We start from the raw sequence: 20039 nt of genomic DNA, 5'->3' as shown, positions 1-20039 counted from the left end.
GCACCAAGCATTGCAATTTATGACCATAAGACAAAGGCTGTATTACAACACGTGCATATTTATTTTTAAGATTTTAAACAATATGATGCCGGAGCAATTTAGTAATAGACTTAGAATAGTAGAGGGTGAACGCGAAACTAGGCAGACAGGGGATATTGTTATTGAATTTCGAAAAACAAGAAGCGCGCAAAAAAGTTTATTTTATGAGGGTGTGTTAATGTATAACGCATTACCACCCGAAGTTAAACATTGTAATCGTTTAGAAATGTTTAAACGAATGCTAAAAGAGTTTGTTTTTAATGATGTAACATAAAATTGTATATATATGTATTGAAAATAGCTGAGAAAGCTAATAAAAGATCAATCAATCAATCCCTCTCCCTCTCCCTCTCCCTCTCCCTCTCTCTCTCTCTCTCTCTCTCTCTCTCTCTCTCTCTCTCTCTTTTTCTTTCTCTCTCAAAATTGAACAATAACACTAGCACAATAATTATAATTTTCTTACATGTGTAAATAACTTATTTTATGTTGCTTACCAAATTGACCGCTTATCAAATTGAAAGAATTCGGGATCTCCGACTCTGTGGTCACTTATTTCTATTGGTATTTAACCAGTCGCTTTCAAGCTGTAGTTGATGATGCGGGTAATTGTTCTGAATGGCTTCCTATTACCCTGAGTTCCTCAGGATTCAGTGCTTGGCCCACTTTTATTTTCTTCTTTCATTTATGATATTGCCAAGGTCTTATCATTCTCTTGCCATATGCTTTTTGCTGATGATCTGCAGATATACCTTTCTTGCTTCGACATTCTTCATAGTCAACATTCTCCGTGGTCTTGAATTGGTCTCTAGTGATGCGCGTGTTATTTTGGAATATGCGGTAGCAAACGGTCTTACTAAGTCCGAGGTCATCATCTTCGCTAGTCAATTCCATGTCAATAACATTAACACCTCCCTTCTTCCACCAGTTATCGTTGACCATACGCCTTTGACTTTTGTGAGTGAAGTGAGAAACTTAGGTGTTATCTTCATATCTAACTTATTTTAGAAAAAGCACTTCTTGCATGTCTCATCGAGTGTTCCTCATGCTCTTTATAATCTTAAGTTTAACAAAAACTCACCACCGAGCTCAAAATCAAACTGTGACCACTCTGATCTTGCCTCACATTGATTGCTGCTGCCTCGTTTATCAGGCATGAGGAACTTGATATTAAACTGCAGAGGTTGGTCAATTGTTGCATTAGATTTATCTTCAACATTAGGCGTGATGAGCACATTTACGCCATTTAGGCGTCGTTAGGGATGACTCTTGGTTAAAGAGGGCGTCTACATCAGGAGGTAAAATTAAGCACTTTTTTATAAGTTTTTTCAAATATTGCAGAAACTAAGCAATGGATCTTTTTGCGATTTTTATCACTTGTTATGCATGTCTTTAGGTACTCAAAACAATTTTTATTATAAAATTTTATTTATTTAATTTAAGTTGTAAGCAAAAATGCACAACTGCCTTGAAAAATTTATTCCACAATGTGTGCATGATAACATCTAATAGAATAGGCTGAAAGGAAAAAACAAAGTTTTTTGTAAAGTTTATGAGTATAGCTTCTAAGTGAACCTAAGAAAGTCATACACTTATCATAAAAAATTTATAAAATGGCGCTTTGGAAAAAAATCGGTTTTTTGTGAAAAATTTTTGACTTTTTTTAAATAACTTTTTTTACATAATTTTTCATTTATATTTTAGATTCACATAGAAGATAATTTAATAACCTTTCATTTAAAAAAATGAAGTGAATTCATCGATTAGTTTTTTTTTAGTCATGCACGTAGTTTCGAAAAAAGTGGTTTCGATAAAAACGCGTTTAAAGTTTCCGATCAAAGAAAAAGATTGATAAAAGCTTGCTAATGATTGTTTATCCGTACTTTTCGATTAATCTGCTATCCCTACTCTATATAAAATGTCCTTAGTGTACCCACATATAATTCATTCTTCTTCAACAGCCGTTGTTTGTCGCAAGTACGCATTTCCTGCGCAACAAATCTGCTACGACGGCTAGTCATGCGATTTTTGTTTATTCTATTAGCAACATCTCCGTATACTGTCCAATAACTATTTCTATGCATGACATGATTCTTAGAACCGACAAATAGCTTTCATTGAAAATTCCAGCAGCTATGTAGGTAGCAATTTTAATGATTTTGCGGCCGCAATAAAGGTGTTTTGGGGCAAGTCGCCAAATCGTCGCATTAAAACTTTTATTGGCATTTTGTGTATATCCACCTGGGTATAAACACCTCTCAAGTAATTCTTTCCTTGACAGATTTTCCAGCAGGCAATATACCTTTTAAAGACCGTTAGGGATTCTTACCTGGCGTCCCGCTTGGAGCGCTCGGGACATGCGCACTGCACGTGCTTATTTCGGCCTGATACAATTTCAATCTATACTTGGAATTTCAGGAGCATGTTCTACGGATGAAATACTATTGATTTAAGCAAAAGATTTTTTTGAGCCTTTAATGTAGACGCCCTCCTTAAAAGTAGAAGGCTAGTTTTCCTTGGTTGCCTAATCTTTTGCACTCTGTACATGTGTTGTTCCTCTTATTTACGTGAACTTTTCATTTCCATTGATCCTTTAGTGAGAAGATCTTATCGAACTGCCTCATCTTCACACATCTTTCATATTTCTCCCCACAGAACCACCACTTACAGGAATTCTTTCCATTTATCTGCTATCTACTCCTGGCACTCACTTCCTATAGTCTATGCTACATTTACATGTGTAAATAACTTACTTTATATTGCTTTCTTATTTTTTCTTGTGCCCTCCACAAGCTTAAGTTTTACAGGTAGTCTCTTCCGCAACTATTGAGGTGCAAACTGGTTAAGACCCTGATATTCCCCTACTTAGACTAGTGTTGTTCAGTTTATCATAATCTTACCGAGGAAGTTAATTCCAAGCAGCAAAAGCTCATTAACTGTGCTATCAGATTTATCTTTGACCTGAAACGTTATGTTCACACTACCCCGTATCGTTACCGACTTGAGTGGCTATCGGTTAAAAATCGCCGGCTCTATTTCCTTGGTTTATATATGTTTCGCATTTGTTGGGATGATGCTGTTCCTCACCTCAGTGAACTCTTTGTTGAAAATGATCCCGCCACCCGTACTTCGACCCGCCTACCGTCTTCTACTCGTTCAAATTCCGTTTAATCGTACTGCCTCTTTCCAAAATTCTTTTCATTTCTCTGGTATACTTTTGGCACATTCTTTTCCTTACTATTACTTCTGAGTCTTCTTTTATATCATCTGTTATCACGTGAACGTACATCTTAATTACTCCGTTTCTCTACTAATTACATACGCTATTAAGTGTTACTTCTTACTTTTAGTTCTAATTTTATTTACGTTATTATCATTCTTTATTATACTTCTATTGTAAATTCTACTCCAGATCTTACCTACTACTAGACTAGTGTGTCCTGTTTAGTATATAGTCATTTCCGCAATGTTAGATTAGCATTTTTATTGTACTGTCGCGTGTTAGATTAATTTTTTTTCTTTTTGTTTTGTTTAATTTAGTTGTCTAGTTCTTATATTGTCTTTTGCCTTATAGTTCTCTAGAGAATTAATAAATCTCTCTCTCTCTCTCTCTCTCTCTCTCTTTCTCTTTTAATAACTTACTTTATGTTGCTCTTCTTATTTTTTCTTCTTAATATTTCTTAACTATGTACTTATTAACCATATTATTCAGAGTATATCTGTTTTTCACGTGTTTTCACGTTGAAAAAGATATTCTGCAATATTATATATGAAAAGCATTAATTGGAAACTGTCCTCAAATTATACATTCAACATATAAAATGTCTTCAAATTATACTTTTGACTTACCTGACGGAAATGTCCTCAAATTACACTCAACATATTCAGCAGAAATTTAATGTCGTTAAATTAAATATTCTATTTCAAAAATATTAAAAACGTATATTTTATGTCCCCAAAATGAACGATACATCACATGCTTCTTAGACAATAGGTTTTGTATAGTTTAAAAGCTAACTTCTTTTTATGTTTTTGAGACTTTTATAAATATTTTCTCTAAGAATAATGAGAGAGGGATTTTTCATGACTTAGATGTAAACTTTTATTAATTAACATTTGTTTTATAAATTAAAATTGTTATTTATTTTTAAAAATCTTGTTTTATTTTGCATTTTTTTCAATATTTAATAAGAAATTAATAAATAAAAGTCAACAACGAGATGTTTATCTATTCAATTTCATCGAAGCGAGGAGCAATCTAACCTACGTATCTGATAAGTATCAACCCAGTAAACATTGATATCTTGTAGAAATCGAAAAGACATCTTATTCAATTTGTCTTCAAGACATTTCTAAAAGATATCTAAAAAATATCTAAAAAGATTTTGTCGAAGATATCTTCATAAAATTTCTAAAAGATATCTAAAAGATTTCTAAAAAACATCTTAAAAGATGTTTTAAAAATTTTCGAATTAGACATGTCAAAGATATCTAAATGAATGATCTATACAAGATATCTTAACCTCTTCCTGGCCAGAAGTCTTATATTAGGCTTATAATTAAATTTACCGAAAACAATATATTCATTTAGCTAAAATTACTTCTTTTAACACAATATATGCATTTATTTCGAAATAATTTGATGTTACTTTAATGACACTTTATATACTGTCTCATACTTCATAAAGTGCAACATAATTATATTTTTATATACATATTTTTCAACATTTTTATTGCAAATGACGCTAAACAATCATTTTGACAATAAATAGTAATATAAAGTTCAAATACAACAAAAAAATAATCACTTTTTTCGAACTAAAAGCCTAATAATATTAGGCGTTAGAGTGATGTTATCTTCTCCGTAGTTTATTTCACTGACAAGGACAAAAATGTTTTAGTATTAAAATTTAAAAAGTCGGCCAAAAAAGAGTTGATCTTCTAGAGGTTAAAAATGTCTTTTATACATATATCTTGAAGATCAATTCTAGAATTGCTTTAAGATATCTATAAACGTCTTTATATATTTATTACTTAACATTTAAAAAAAGACATTTTAAATCATAATTTAGCAGTTTATGTAGCGGTGAAACATCCGCCACAATACAATGTGCACACGCGTGCAGCATCCGCAGTCGTGATGTAGTTCGCGGAATCGCCGCTATAGGCGACGACGCGATGCTGCCTTTCTCGTGATGTAATTTACATTCTGAGAGCTATATAAGAAGATCACTTACGGTGATGGATTAACTTACAGCAATCGTAATAAGCTCTCAACCTTCTTAGAACCTACGTAATAAATTTTTTGTATCCTGATGGAGAATTCCACGGGTCTTTGCACTTTTTCTCGAAGAAAGCTCTCTAAGCCTCCGTATAAATGTATAAACCTTTATAAATGTCTAAAAAGAATTCTAAAAAAGGTCTTTAAGACGTACAAAAGACATATCTTTATGATGTCTCATATAGATTTTTTGGATTTCTAAAAAACATCTTTTAGATATCTTTAAAATATTTTTGAGATTTCTTTAAGATATCTTTTGGATTTTTTCAAGATGTGTTTTAGACATCGCCAGAGATCTATAAGATATCTCAAATTGTTGCATAAGACATCTTTTAGATCGCGGAAAGATATCTTTTCGTAAAAAATGCGAGATATCGCAAGAAATCGCAAGATGTCTTTTAGAAATCTAAAAGACATCTTTTTGTCTATATGGGAAGTTGTTTTTTTAATAAAGTAAACTGCTATGTTAATAAAATGTTAAAATTCTAAATGTTAAAATAATGGATTGGGACAAATCATAAATCTCTCTCATCTCTCTCGTAAACATGAGATATCCCAAAATATTCTTTAGATATATACAGGGTGTAATGTAATCGGAAGTTATCCCGTAATGGAAAGATAGATGGGATCGAGATGAACATAAAAGTCCAATATTGTCTTGGGTTAGGTCTATCAATAATCAAGATATAAATTTTTCAAATTGTACGAATGAGAGCGCGCCGTGTGAAGAGCCGAGACGCTCGAGCTGTAGCGCGGCCCACTGTGTCGAGCATTGGCTGCCGGCGCCGGGGGGAAGAAGGAGAAGCGGTGCCGCTGCCTGTGCTTTGCCGCCCTCGCGTCTCACCGCACCGCGCTAACACTCGTGGCGATGGCAGCTATGCACATTCGCGATTACTTGACAAGGAGTTAGCAAAGATATGACAAATTAAAACCGTAATAAACTGCTGTGATTAAGAAAGTCGAAAGAGCGAAAGCGATAGATACTTATGGAATCTACAAATAATCAAATTTCTATCGTAATTGTGAATAAATAAATTAATAAAAGTTTTTCGTACATTCACGAAAGATTCTTTCTTTTCCTTAAATATCTTGTATCATGCCTGATCTAACGATTTCGTGATAAATTATACGATACGATCGTAATTATACTTGGAGATGTTAATGTCACCAGTAATGGTTAACAACAAAGCGTTTTCTTTCGTAATTATACAATAGAGAACTTAAGTTTACGAAATATTCAAACAGAACTATTAAACACGATGTCTCCGTAGATATTTTGTCATATTCCAACGAGAAAATATACTTTCCTAACAGGAAACGAGAGAACGATAGACAATGATATCACTCTTGAAATTCTTTTTTTTTATTCAGACAAGTAATGGATTACGAAAGAGAAACCAATTAGATTTTTGTATTTTTCTTAATATCTATTCTGAATCAATCAGTAAAAATCTGTCGTAATTAATAATGTAATTAAAGATAAAAGAAATTCCGAGTTCCCTATCGTTATGAAAGAAAAACTCTTCGTTATATTAATAATATTTGATATTAAACATCTCTAAGCATAATTATCGTAGAAGGCATAATCTTTTGTGAAATTGTTACATCAAGAGATATTTTTCTATCGTGTTATGAACAATGAGTGTAACATATTATATGGATATATCGCGCATTTTATAATTTTCTAATTAAATATTTACGAAATGAGAATGTATGAAGAATCAATCGTAGATATTAATCGTGATAAACCTTCGTTAATTTAACATTCCATGGAAAAAAAACAATAAGAAACGATGAGAGAATTTGATGCGGCAAATATTATAATACACTTATAAAAGAAAATTATCACTTTAAGAATCAATTGTGAATTTATGGTAATTTTTTATTAATGTTTTCATCAAGGATTTAACAGTACGACACAATTCGATAAGAAACAAAGTTAGAATTATATGATACTGTAAATAAGATATTTAAGAAAAAGAAAGAATCTTTCGTGTATGTACGAAAAACTTTTATTAATTTACTTATTCACAATTACGATAGAAATTAGATTATTTGTAGATTCCATAAGTATCTATCGCTTTCGCTCTTTCGACTTTCTTAATCACAGCAGTTTATTACGGTTTTAATTTGTCATATCTTTGCTAACTCCTAATTTGTCAAGTAATCGCGAATGTGCATAGCTGCTATCGCCACGAGTGTTGGCGCGGTGCGGTGAGACGCGAGGGCGGCGAAGCACAGGCAGCGGCACCGCTTCTCCTTCTTCCCCCCGGCGCCGGCAGCCAATGCTCGACATAGTGGGCCGCGCTACAGCTCGAGCGTCTCGGCTCTTCACACGGCGCGCTCTCATTCGTACAATTTGAAAAATTTATATCTCGGTTATTGATAGACCTAACCCAAGACAATATTGGACTTTTATGTTCATCTCGATCCCGTCTATCTTTCCATTACGGGATGGCTTCCGATTACATTACACCCTGTATATTGTTGTACACCTCGTTGGGTATACGTTAGGGATCGCTGCCAGAGATCTCGCGAGGAGGGTATTTAGTCACTATACACCACTCTTTGTGCTGAGCATTTTTATTATAAAGTCTGTTTTTACAGTGTGCGGTTAGATCACGACCCCGCAAGGCAGAGTGTCGCGTCTATGAGTGCACTGTCCACGACCCCGCAAAGCAGAATGTCGTGATTGTATTTATTACAATGTTTTGTGTCGGCGATACACGACCCCGTAAAGCAGAGTGTCGTGTGTTATCTCGGTTTGTCGACTTCGGATTGACCCGTCCCTCACTTTCTATCGGCGGTTTATATATCCGTTAATTCGGTAGTTGGATCGAGAGAAGGGGAGGATTGTGTGAGGGCGTAAATTTGTCAGTATTCCAAAATCTTGCTTAGACAGCAAGTGCTGTCTAACGAGCATTGCGCTAATTGTCGAGCGGATTGCACGTAACCTCGCGCAATGCGCTCGATGCTGACTGCTGCAGCTGACTGACGTCATCGGTGCTACTGATATCTTTCTTATCGGTATGAGTGTGTCACTCATTACAATATATACATTCCGCGCGCGCGCGCGCGCGCGCGTGTGTGTGTGTGTGTATGTGTGTGTGTACACACGCACACACGTGAAATATGCTGCACATGTAATATTGCTGCAATATACTGAAAGATTTTTTGTCGTTTGAGGGTTTAAATGACCAATGATGTCTTTAGAAAGATGCTTTTAACATTTTCACTCACATTCGCAGTTTTATATCAGCCGATAAAGCCGTAGGGCACCTCGGCTTTCGAGCAGTGTGGACTGAAGTGGGCACAAATAAAGATTGTGAGGCTCAATATTTATGCAGTAAAAGTAAATACTGCATTGACGAGTCACTACGATGCAATAACATTGATAATTGCGGGCCAGACGATTCATCAGACGAGGAAAACTGTAAGTTTCACTAGTGTTAGAATGCAACGTGTATCAAGAGAAGCAAGCATTTTCAAAAACGATGTGACTTGGTGTTTTTTTTTATCCTTATTATAACTTATATTATCTCTTCCTCTTTTCTCTCTCTCTCTCTCTCTCTCTCTCTCTCTCTCTCTCTCTCTCTCTCTCTCTGCGCAAACATATTTTATTCTATTATTCAATGTAATCTCCTGTGGATTGTTCAATAGATATATTCTGCAAAGATTTTCAAGTGTATTGTTTCTGTATATTTTAATACCTTTTCAAGATCCTTTAACATTATTGTTAATTTTTCATACATCTACAACAAAGTGCAAATTAGACTAAGATTCATTTATAATCAGCATGAATAACAAGTTGTATATTCTATATTAATCAAATAAAACAACGTATGTTATTTATTATTTATTTCTAATACGATTGTATCTTGTTTCTTTCGTTGCATTTAGAAGTAAATTGATAATTAAAAAAAAATAGCTTGATATAAAATAAATATAATCATGAAATATAAAAAACAAATAATAATAAAAAAATATATCAAGAATATAAATAGCGATGAGAATATCTTCAATATTAAGATATATATGTATATATATGTATATTAAATTATGTAAATTAATATAGAATTATAAAAATGTATTCATATATCATAATTACACAGATATATACATAGATAATAGAATAATGTTAAAAGGTACAGCAAAGCTACAGCAAATCATTTATTATTATTCGCTATTTTACCAGGAAATATTAAATATTTTAAATAAAAAGGAACGTTGTGCAATTTATAGTTTTTTAAATATATTTAATTATATCTGCCTATTTGATACTTCTATAGCACACATATAAATGACAATATAGTTTTTTAATTACAATTTTCACACGTCTTTCAAATACGAGGTATACTTGGAGTGGTAAACGATTTAACATTAATGTATAGCATTTCAAGGCTAATAAGAGAACATTGTAATTTTTCTTAGGTAAGTAGTAGTACATGTAGATGTATGTACAAGGTGAGAGAATGGTAGAATTGCGTGGGTGAATGTTTGTATGGTGTCGCAGGTGCAGCATCAGCCCCATTGTCACCACCACTGACTGGGGTCTCTACTGCCATGCTTCTTCTCTCTCTGTGCTTTCTATTCGTGGCCACCTGAGCCCTCTTCATGAAGCTTCCAGACGATCCGGCATGTATGATCTTCCCTTCTCACGTGAGTTCACTCACAATATTGCACAATGATATACCATATTAAAAAGATTTTTGGAATAAATATTATATCCCAATAAACTCAGATATGTAATTCACATTATCAAAAATGCAATATAACAAATCATACACTCAGCAGCAAAAAAAGCGGTACACTTAAAATTTCGGAAAATTTTACGAAATTTCAAATGATCATAACTTGATAAATAATAAAGATAAAAATTTTTCTCAAAAAGGAAAATAAAGCTTGAAGTGTCCACTTTAAGAATATTTTAATAGCAATTATGCGTGGCTATTTTTTTCAAAATGGCGGATGACAAAGTTATAGGAGAATTGATAAATAAAGATCTGAGTTTGCAGCGGTGCATGGCGTGAATCAGATGTTACAGCCCAATGGAACGGAATGCAAATGAAAATATAGAGCATTAGCTTTAAAACACTTTTTTACAGAGTTCGATGCGATCATTTTTCGCTGAGTAATTAAAATTTGAATTAAAAAACAGCTTTTCTCTTTAAACTTGCATAACAGCGAAAAATTATTGTATCAAGCATAAAAAAGCATTTTAAATACAATACTCTATACTTTTAGATATTTTTTGTCCCATTGGGCTGTGACACCTACTTTACGCCACGCGTTGTCGCAAGCTCGAATACTTATTTTGCTTAACTTCGCATGCTCTTTCCTTGTCATCCACTATTTAAAAAAATTTTTGCCTACAATTGCGATACAAATTTCGAAAAGTATGGTTTTAAAACTGTCAAACCGTTTTCGAAATTTTGTGCTAGCGCAATTAAGTGTCGAGATGTTCAATTTTGAATTTGTAACAACGTCGATTCGTCAAGGCTTAAGGGGCTTGGAGGCGTTGCGATTCGTTTGGTTCTTCCATAACTTCAACATCCAGATTTATTGTTCTCTACATTAATAATTTGCATCATTTTGGGAATTGGAAATTTATTATTTTCAAAATGTATCAATTTAAAGGCCAAGAAAGTAAAGACAAAATTTGATTCAAGATCTTTATTCTTCGGGACGTCCTCGATGTACCAATAACAATGATAATCGATTAATTGTTTCAACGTCGTTAAGAGATAGGCATTAAACTGCTCTTCAAATTCGAAACAATTTAAGGGATGTCCGCAACACTAATGTATTCGTTGACACCATTCGGAGAAGATTAGCCAAACAAAATCTGTTTTCACGCAGGCCAGCGGCTGTACCTTTGCTTAATCGCCATCGCGTAGCTCGACTCAATTTTGCAGTTGAGCATAGAGACTGGACTTATGCAGATTGGAGCAAAGTACTCTTTAGTGATGAATCTCGGTTTTGTCTCTATTCTCCAGATGGACGAGAACGAGTTTATCGTCGCGGTGGAGAAAGATTTGCGGCTTGCACTGTAAATGAGAGGCGCAGTTACAATGGAGGCTCTGTGATGGTTTGTGCAGGAATTTCAGCGAATGCTCATACAGATTTGCATTTCTTTGATCAAAACGTTAATGCGGATGTATACGTGGAAGACGTACCTATTCCGTATGTTGTTCCTTACGCACTCTTCGTCGGAGAGAACTTCTTGTTCATACAAGACAATGCGCTACCGCACATTGCGAGAAAAGTGCTTAATTTTTTTGATGAAGTTGGCAAAAATCGACTCGATTGGCCACCAATGAGTCCAGATTTGAATCCGATAGAAAACTTATGGGATAACCTTGGCAGGAAAGTACAAAATTGTGTACCTGCTCCTCAGTCACTGCAAGAACTTCGAGGAGTTCTTGAAAATGAATGAAATACAATTGCGCAGGATGAAATTAAAAGATTGATAAGAAGTATGCCAGATCGGATAAAAGAGGTAATCCGCGCACGAGGAGGTCATACACACTACTGATAAGTACATACAACATGCACGCGCACACACACGCACCTACACAAACGCACACACACACGCGCGCGCGCGCGCGCACACACACACACAGAGACAGACAGACAGACAGACAAAGCTTTTATTTTCGTTTTAGGGCAGGCCCTCTAAGAACGATTGGATTAGCGTACAAGTTTTAAAATAGCGGTATAGGAGTACATTATCTTAGTGCAAGAAGTGAATAGTTCGAGAGATTTACAGATACTTAAAACTAAATATGATGAGAAGAAAAAAAAGGAAAAATACAAATAAGAATACAAATAAAGATAACTTAAGAATAAAATAAAATATAAAAAATAAAAAAGATAACGGTGAGTAGCTAAGGGAAGACAAAGAAAAGGGGATTATGGTAAAACTAAATGATCTGATATAATAGAATGCAATAAAAACGAATAGGTTAACAATATGGTAGATTTCGAATAACGAAATAACGAAATGCGGTGTTGAGGCGCGTGCTATAGGCGGAGGGAGAGGGCGCAAATCTAGGGTGCAGCCGACAGTCGATCCCCCATCAGATGACGGAAGAATTCACGCCAAAAAGAGGGTAGAGAATTGGAGGTGCGGATGGCCACAGGAAGGGAGTTCCAGAGAGAGGAAGCGTAACAACAGGACTGCTGGTACGTGGTCGTTCAGAGTGGGAGTGTAAGGTCGTGCGGTGAGGCGCGGGAGGTGGGTCGCGATGGAACGCAAGGGTGGAAATCTCGCGCAAGGTAAGGGGGGCGGCCTGATTGAAGTATGGGAAAAAACAGGCAGCCGGTGAGAAGAGCTCTTCGGTCATTGGCGGGCAGTCATCCAAAAGAGTTATATTTATGGGAGACGTGATCGTCTCAACGCAAGTTATATATAAATCGCACGCACGCATTCATCGACCGCGTCAGCTTGAGCCGCTGTTGACCGGTCAGATCAGTGAAGACAGCTGAGCAGTAATCAAATAACGGAAAGATCAGCGAGGTGACCAGTCGCGTGCGCAGCGTTGTTAAGAGGCAATTTTCATGCCATTTTAGACGCCACAGGGCACCGGCTACTTTGCTGGACATGGCCTTGACCTGGTCGGCCCAGCTGAGATTGCTGGAAATTTGGATGCCGAGGTTTGTCGCCTGGTTAACGAAGTCAATAAGCGTACCGTTGATGCTCAAGCGGCCGTTCTCACGTAGAGTTTTAACGTAGCGAGTGCTGCCAAGGAAAAGTGCCTTAGTTTTATAAGCGTTGAGCGCAAGGTCGTTGCGGGCCGACTATCGCTCCAGTGACGTGATGTCTTCACGAATACCAAGAGCAAGACAGGCCGAGCAAGAGCAATTTCAAGGTCGCGAGGGTAGAAATGGGTGTATATCTGTAAATCGTCCGCGTACAGGAGATGGCGGCAGTGGGAAATAGAGTGCTGTATGTCGTTGATGAAAATGGCGAAGAGGAGCGGGCCAAGGACAGAGCCCTGAGGAACGCCAGCAAGGATCGGCCTCTGCGAGGATAGGTCGTCCGTCACGCGCACACGCTGGGATCTGCCTGAGATGTAGGACTCAAACCAGCGTAAGGCGGCATCAGATAGGTGGAACCTGGATAATTTTTGTAACAGGAGGTCATGGTGCACGGAGTCGAAAGCCTTGGAGAAGTCAAACATGATGAGGAGGATGACCATCCTACGATCCACAGCCAGTTCCAGGATCGGAGAGTGTGGAGAGTGCCGAGAGGGGAGGAGAACTGGAGGAGTCAGGAAAAATAGGCGTTCCGGCGAAGAAGTGCGCAGTGGTGAAGTAGTTATTGAGATCGTCGGAGGAAAAGTCAGGTGGTAGGTTATCTGATTTGCGCTTCGTTAGGCCCAGGGAGCGCAGCTCAGCCCAAAAGCGAGCAGGGGAGGACCGTGTACTGAGATACGCGACGAGAAATAGTCGCTCTTAGCTGAGGCTATGGCTATTGGCTCACCTCATTTCGCAAGGCAACAAACGCTTCGCGGTTAGCATGGGACGGGTGATGGAGAAGAGTTCTACGCGAAGCGTTTCTCCTGCGCATGAGTGCTCCAATGGTTGCATCGAACCAAGGGGCTAGTGGCCGCCTGGCCGAGAAGGAGCGTATCGGCGCATGGAGATTTCGAGTGTCGAGAAGGTACGCCGACAGCAGAGCGACTCTCTCATCGAGAGAAGAAGAACGATGGATGGCAGTCCAATTGAGCGATGCTAAGGAATTGAGGAACGACTCAAGGTTGAAAGAGGAGTAATCCTGCACAGTGATGAGTCGAGGGGGCATGCGATGGACATACAGGTCAAGAGTGATCTCGATGAGATCATGAGAGGAGAGGAAGGGCATGGGCTGTTGGGAATAGGACTTGACGCGGTCACTGACCAGGCAGTGATCAATGCAAGAGAAATAAGTAGCTGTACGGTATGTGTTGGAGGGGACGATGTAGAGGTGATTACCGGTGCTGAAATCTGAGGAAGGTATCGAAGTCGTATGATTTTCGATTAAGGTCTATATTAAAATCGCCAATAATGATGGCAGCCGAGAAGGAAGGATGAAGACGCTCGAAGTCGGATTGGAAAAGAGAGAGGTAGTCCAGCTTGGAAGGACGATAGACGACGCATAGAAGAAAAGACCGACCGCTGTCGACGGAAATAGAGAGAGACAGAGAGAGAGAGAGAGAGAGAGAGAGAGAGAGAGAGAGAGAGAGAGAGAGAGAGAGAGAGAGAGAGAGAGAGAGATGCAATTCTGACCAGTCAAAATCTATGCGGATCATATTGAGAAAAATTGCAACAATAATTTGAGCTAATAATTTCGGTATCTTAAAACGTAAATCGTATCTTTATTTTGTAATATTGATTGCGAAGAATAAAAATCTTGAATCGAATTTTGTCTTTACTTTCCTGGCCTTTAAATTGATACATTTTGAAAATAATAAATTTCCAATTCCCAAAATGATGCAAATTATTAATGTAGAGAACAATAAATCTGGCTGTTGAAGTTATGGAAGAACCAAACGAATCGCAACGCCTCCAAGCTCTTTAAGCCTTGACGAATCGACGTTGTTACAAATTTAAAATTGAACATCTCGACACTTAATTGCGCTAGCACAAAATTTCGAAAACGGTTTGACAGTTTTGAAACCATACTTTTCGAAATTTGTATTGCAATTGCAGGCAAAAATTTTTTTAAATAGTGGATGACAAGGAAAGAGCATGCAAAGTTGAGCAAAACAAGTATTCGAGCTTGCGACAACGCGTCGCGTAAAGTAGGTGTCACAGCCCAATGGGACAAAAAATATCTAAAAGTATAGAGTATTGTATTTAAAATGCTTTTTTATGCTTGATACAATAATTTTTCGCTGTTTTGCAAGTTTAAAGAGAAAAGCTGTTTTTTAATTCAAATTTTAATTACTCAGCGAAAAATGATCGCATCGAACTCTGTAAAAAAGTGTTTTAAAGCTAATGCTCTATATTTTCATTTGCATTCCGTTCCATTGGGCTGTAACATCTGATTCACGCCATGCACCGCTGCAAACTCAGATCTTTATTTATCAATTCTCCTCTAACTTTGTCATCCGCCATTTTGAAAAAAATAGCCACGCATAATTGCTATTAAAATATATTTAAAGTGGACACTTCAAGCTTTATTTTCCTTTTTGTGAAAAATTTTTATCTTTATTATTTATCAAGTTATGATCATTTGAAATTTCGTAAAATTTTCCGAAAATTTTAAGTGTACCGCTTTTCTTGCTGCTGAGTGTATAACACGTAATATTACGTTAACTGCTTTCCACTCATTGGTTATTGCAGTTATGTAACATGTAATTAAAATATTATAAAAATATTACATAATAACCTGAATATTACACAATTTGCAAAGAGGAAGTTGTCAATAAGGCCCAATTTTGGCTCACTTTAAATTTTTTTTCTAAACTATTGTAAATAATTTCTTGCGACTTGTTGAACATATTTGAAGAGTTTTTAAATGATACAAGCATGTAATTAAGGTTAAATAATCTAGTATTGAATAATAATTTCATTATGCCAATTTTGAATTTACGTTTTCTAAGATACTAATTTTGGAACTTTACCTTATCTTTTAACAAGATACAAGTATTTATAAACCTATAAAATTATAAAGTGATTATAAGTGGACACTAAATGTTAGGTGAATGTTGTTAGATAAATCGTTATTTTGTGTAGTTCAAGCGGTACTAAGGTATTGGTATTATAACGGTTTCAAAATAGTACGATAGTGGGTCATAATAAATGTGGATTTATTTTTAAGATATTAATTGTCATCAATTGATGGATTTTCTATAATAAGTTAATTAATATTTTTTTACGGCATTGTGTTGTAAAGTTAAACTTTTTTAGCTATGAGATAATGGAGTTATGGGGCTTGTGGAGTCGTTTGTACAGGGTGTTTCAGATCAACTGTAGGAGCTGGCATGTACATATTTCTCATGAAAAACTGAGTCAAAAATGTCAATAGGTTTTAAATGGTAAGCCTTTGAAGTTTTCTAACCACAAGCCGTAAAGCTTTCACCGTCAAGCGCGGCGCAACCAAACAGCAGGACGGGCGCTTTAACGTATCGCTAAACGGCACTATACCGAACGAGTATTGCACTGTACAAATCTGTGAAATCTCGATTAACATTTATTGTTACATTCTTAAATCGAGTCCAATTTAATTGATAAGAATATTAGTTGCAAATTTGATAAAACATTATTTATATCAATAAAAAATATGTGTTTCTGAAATACGTTTTATGTATAAATATATCAATATTAATTATCTAATCAAATAATATTAAAAACATCAGTCGATAAATATTTCCAAAACTTAGATTAGCATTTTTGAAGATGGCAGAGTGAATAGTCGGATGGAATTGTAGCTCTGGAGTTTTTTGGAGTTAGGAGAGGCGAGGATGGTGAAGTGAAAGAGGAGGTGGTTGAAAAGGAGGTGGATACTGAGATGCGGTCGGGTCATTGGAAAGAAGAAAAAGGAGGAAGAATGAGTTACAGAAAAAAGTGAAGGAAAGTTCTTAGTTGTGAGTTGAGAAGAATAGTGAGATGAGTAAGCGAGGTGAGCGCAAGGGTGCGAGATATTGGTCAGAGCGTGCGTGAAGGGTCTGTGCAGATGGCGGCAGAAACAGGCGATGAAGAGCGGTTGGGAGATTAACACATCGATATATTGTAGTGAGTGATGGAAAGCGGTGATTGGAGGAGAGTGCGATACGTGAGACGAGTCGAGATATCGAGTGAGAGATTGGAGTCGGCAGCATGGCAGGGAGGTTAAGAAAGAGGAGAACGGTCGGAAGGAAGGAGATCTGGAGTTGAGATTTATTTGGACACAGGAATTTTGTACACCGCAAAGTTGTACACTGCAAAGTTGTACACCGTAAAATTGTACACTGTACATTTCTATACCCTTCTGTTTAGGGTATCCCTACCGACGGGGTGGGTGCGAGAGGGGCCGAAAGACCCCCTTGCATCGCCGTGTGTGTGTGTGTGTGTGTGTGTGTGTGTGTGTGTGTGTGTGTGTGTGTGTGTGCGTGCGTGCGTGCGTGCGTGCGTGCGTGCGTGCGTGCGTGCGTGCGTGCGTGCGTGCGTGCGTGCGTGCGTGCGTGCGTGCGTGCGTGCGTGCGTGCGTGCGTGCGTGCGTGCGCGTGTGTGAACACCCCCCCTCCTCTCTCTCTCTCTCTCTCTCTCTCTCTCTCTCTCTCTCTCTCTCTTTTTTACACAAACACGGCATACACACACATCGCGTGTAATCAGCAATTAGCTGGTTGCAGCGTCCGACGGCCAGCGATGCGGAATAACTTTTGGTCATTACAGTGATTTTAAGGAACACATATTCCTAACATGATTCTAAGATAATCTCTTCTTTATCAAAATTTTATTTAAAGCATAATTTTATGTTGTAATATAAAATAGTTAGCGACGTACGCGGTAGTAATCATCCGTCAGCTGCGCCCGCGTTACGCTCGTGGCGCGCCGCTCCTGCCTGCCTTCTGTACTCGACGCGTAATTCGCTAACTATTTTGACTTATAACTCAAAAACTACGCTTGAAATCACATTTTGGTAAAGAAAAAATCGTCTTGGAATTGCATCAAGAATACGTCATTTTACGGAACTAAAGTTGTTCTGAATGACCCTGTATATATATATATACACTCACTCGAAAAAAAAGCGGTACACCTAAAATTTGTCAAAAAAACACTAAACTTCCAATGACGATAACTACGCGAGTAATGAAGATAGAAAGGTTTCTAAAAAAAGAATTTAAAGCTTGAAATGTCTACTTTAAGAATTGATTTAGTAAAATTTTGCATAATAATTTTTTTAAAAATGGCGTATGACAAAGCGAAAGCATGCGAAATTGAGAAATATTGGTCCAAGTTTGCGACAATCCATGGCGTGAGGCAAGTATCGCAACTTAATGGGATAAAAAGCATGCGATAGTACAGAGTTTTCCCTTCAAAATGCTTTTTTACTCGTCTCGATACGATGATTTTTCGCTGAGATATGCGCATTTGAATAAAAAGGCAGTTTTTTACTTTAAATGCGCATATCTCAGCGAAAAATCATCGTATCGAGACGAGTAAAAAAGCATTTTGAAGGGAAAACTCTGTACTATCGCATGCTTTTTATCTCATTAAGTTGCGATACTTGCCTCACGCCATGGATTGTCGCAAACTCGGACCAATATTTCTCAATGCACAATTTCGCATGCTCTCGCTTTGTCATACGCCATTTTGAAAAAAATTATTATGCAAAATTTTACTAAATCAATTCTGAAAGTAGACATTTGAAGCTTTAATTTCTTTTTTTAGAAACCTTTTTATCTTTATTACTCGCGTAGTTATCGTCATTGGAAGTTTAGTGATTTTTTGACAAATTTTAGGTGTACCGCTTTTTTTTCGACTGAGTGTATATATATATATGTATATATTTATATATACACACAGGTCGGTTATTTTGGAGACATTTTTTTCTTAATTAATATTACACTTGTATTCGATGCATAATGATTTATTATAAATTTGTGTATTTATTGTGTACTCAATATACAGTACCAAATAATAGATATAAGCAAACATAAATATATAGTGTACACACATTGATTATTTTAAGGACTTTAGATGTATATCGATTACTTTGGGGTATTATAAAATAAAAATTAATATAATCTTATTCTAAATATGATTAAGAATTTAAGAAGAACATCAGAGACGGTATGTGTGTACTTAAAGACACAGATGCTGTCAAAAGTGAATGTATAAGTTCACAGTTACATATTTTATGTAAATTCAAGGGAAGGGAAAAAATATAGTAGCAAGATTTTAACATTATGAAACAATTTGTTAAATGTCATTTTTCATATATTGTAAAAACATAAACTATAAAACATAAAAAATAAGTTTATATATTTAAAATATCTTGAATATATGAACATATCTTGAAATAGTTAATATACATTTAAAATTCTTTAAGTAATTAATATATATTATATAAAGTTTTCAAAATAATCGCTACATTTGTTAATTTATATCCTTCACTTAGTACATCGTTAGAATCGTAGATTTGAGAGCATTTTAAATAACATCGCGTCTTTATTAATTTCAAAAACTTTATTTATTATTTCCCTCAATCACATAGTTTTCTCATTGTCTTTATTATGTAGAATAACTTCTGATTTTGTTTTACTTTTTTTTATTTTTTGTGCTGGATTGCTTGCTGGATGAAAAAATAAAATCTCTACTGATTGGTGCATTTGCATTTATTTTTAAAAATGCAACAATCAGAACAGAATATTTTCATTCAGCAAGAAAACAAGTCGTGTGCCGCTAATTTTTGTCATAACAGTTATTAATTTAAGAATGTAAAATCTTTGGCACATAATGCGATTTTTCATGCTAGATTGCATACGAGGTATCTTATTACATGTCTCGATTGGTTCGTATGCTTATTTTACCAATCGTGAGCCAATGGGGATACGTAGTGCGCACTTTCCAAACGCATTCTTACTAGCATGGAAAAATCATGACTACGATCCACTTGACGCTACAAACGTTTTGGAGCATTCTTTGATTGGTCAATTCGTAAAAATTTTTGTTTCAATTGGTCAAACGCTTCAAAGTATTTGTATCGTCAAGTGGACCGCAGCCCCAGAGACACAAATTGACACAGCAGTAA

General features: G+C 36.2%; 1 protein-coding gene across 10 annotated transcripts in view; it reads left to right on the top strand.

The window, feature by feature from the left end:
- LOC105831069 (cubilin) overlaps window positions 1–20039 on the top strand; it is a 644426-nt gene that overhangs the window by 453720 nt on the left and 170667 nt on the right. For 5 of the 10 annotated variants that reach the window (XM_036291394.1, XM_036291396.1, XM_036291395.1 and 2 more), the window contains one exon: window positions 8566–8750. The exons of 1 other annotated variant lie outside the window; for it this stretch is intronic. In XM_036291394.1, coding sequence (XP_036147287.1) covers window positions 8566–8750 — 185 coding nt within the window. Of the gene's footprint in view, window positions 1–8565; window positions 8751–9708; window positions 9749–9830; window positions 10054–20039 lie in introns of those variants that run through there. 4 more of the 10 variants (XR_004964459.1, XR_004964460.1, XM_036291400.1 and 1 more) reach the window with 3 other exon arrangements.

This window comes from Monomorium pharaonis, chromosome 8 (genome assembly GCF_013373865.1).
Source record: "Monomorium pharaonis isolate MP-MQ-018 chromosome 8, ASM1337386v2, whole genome shotgun sequence".
Taxonomy (NCBI): Eukaryota; Metazoa; Arthropoda; class Insecta; order Hymenoptera; family Formicidae; genus Monomorium; species Monomorium pharaonis.
The sequence above is the reverse complement of the archived record's forward strand: the minus strand, read 5'-3'. Positions and strand labels throughout refer to the sequence as shown.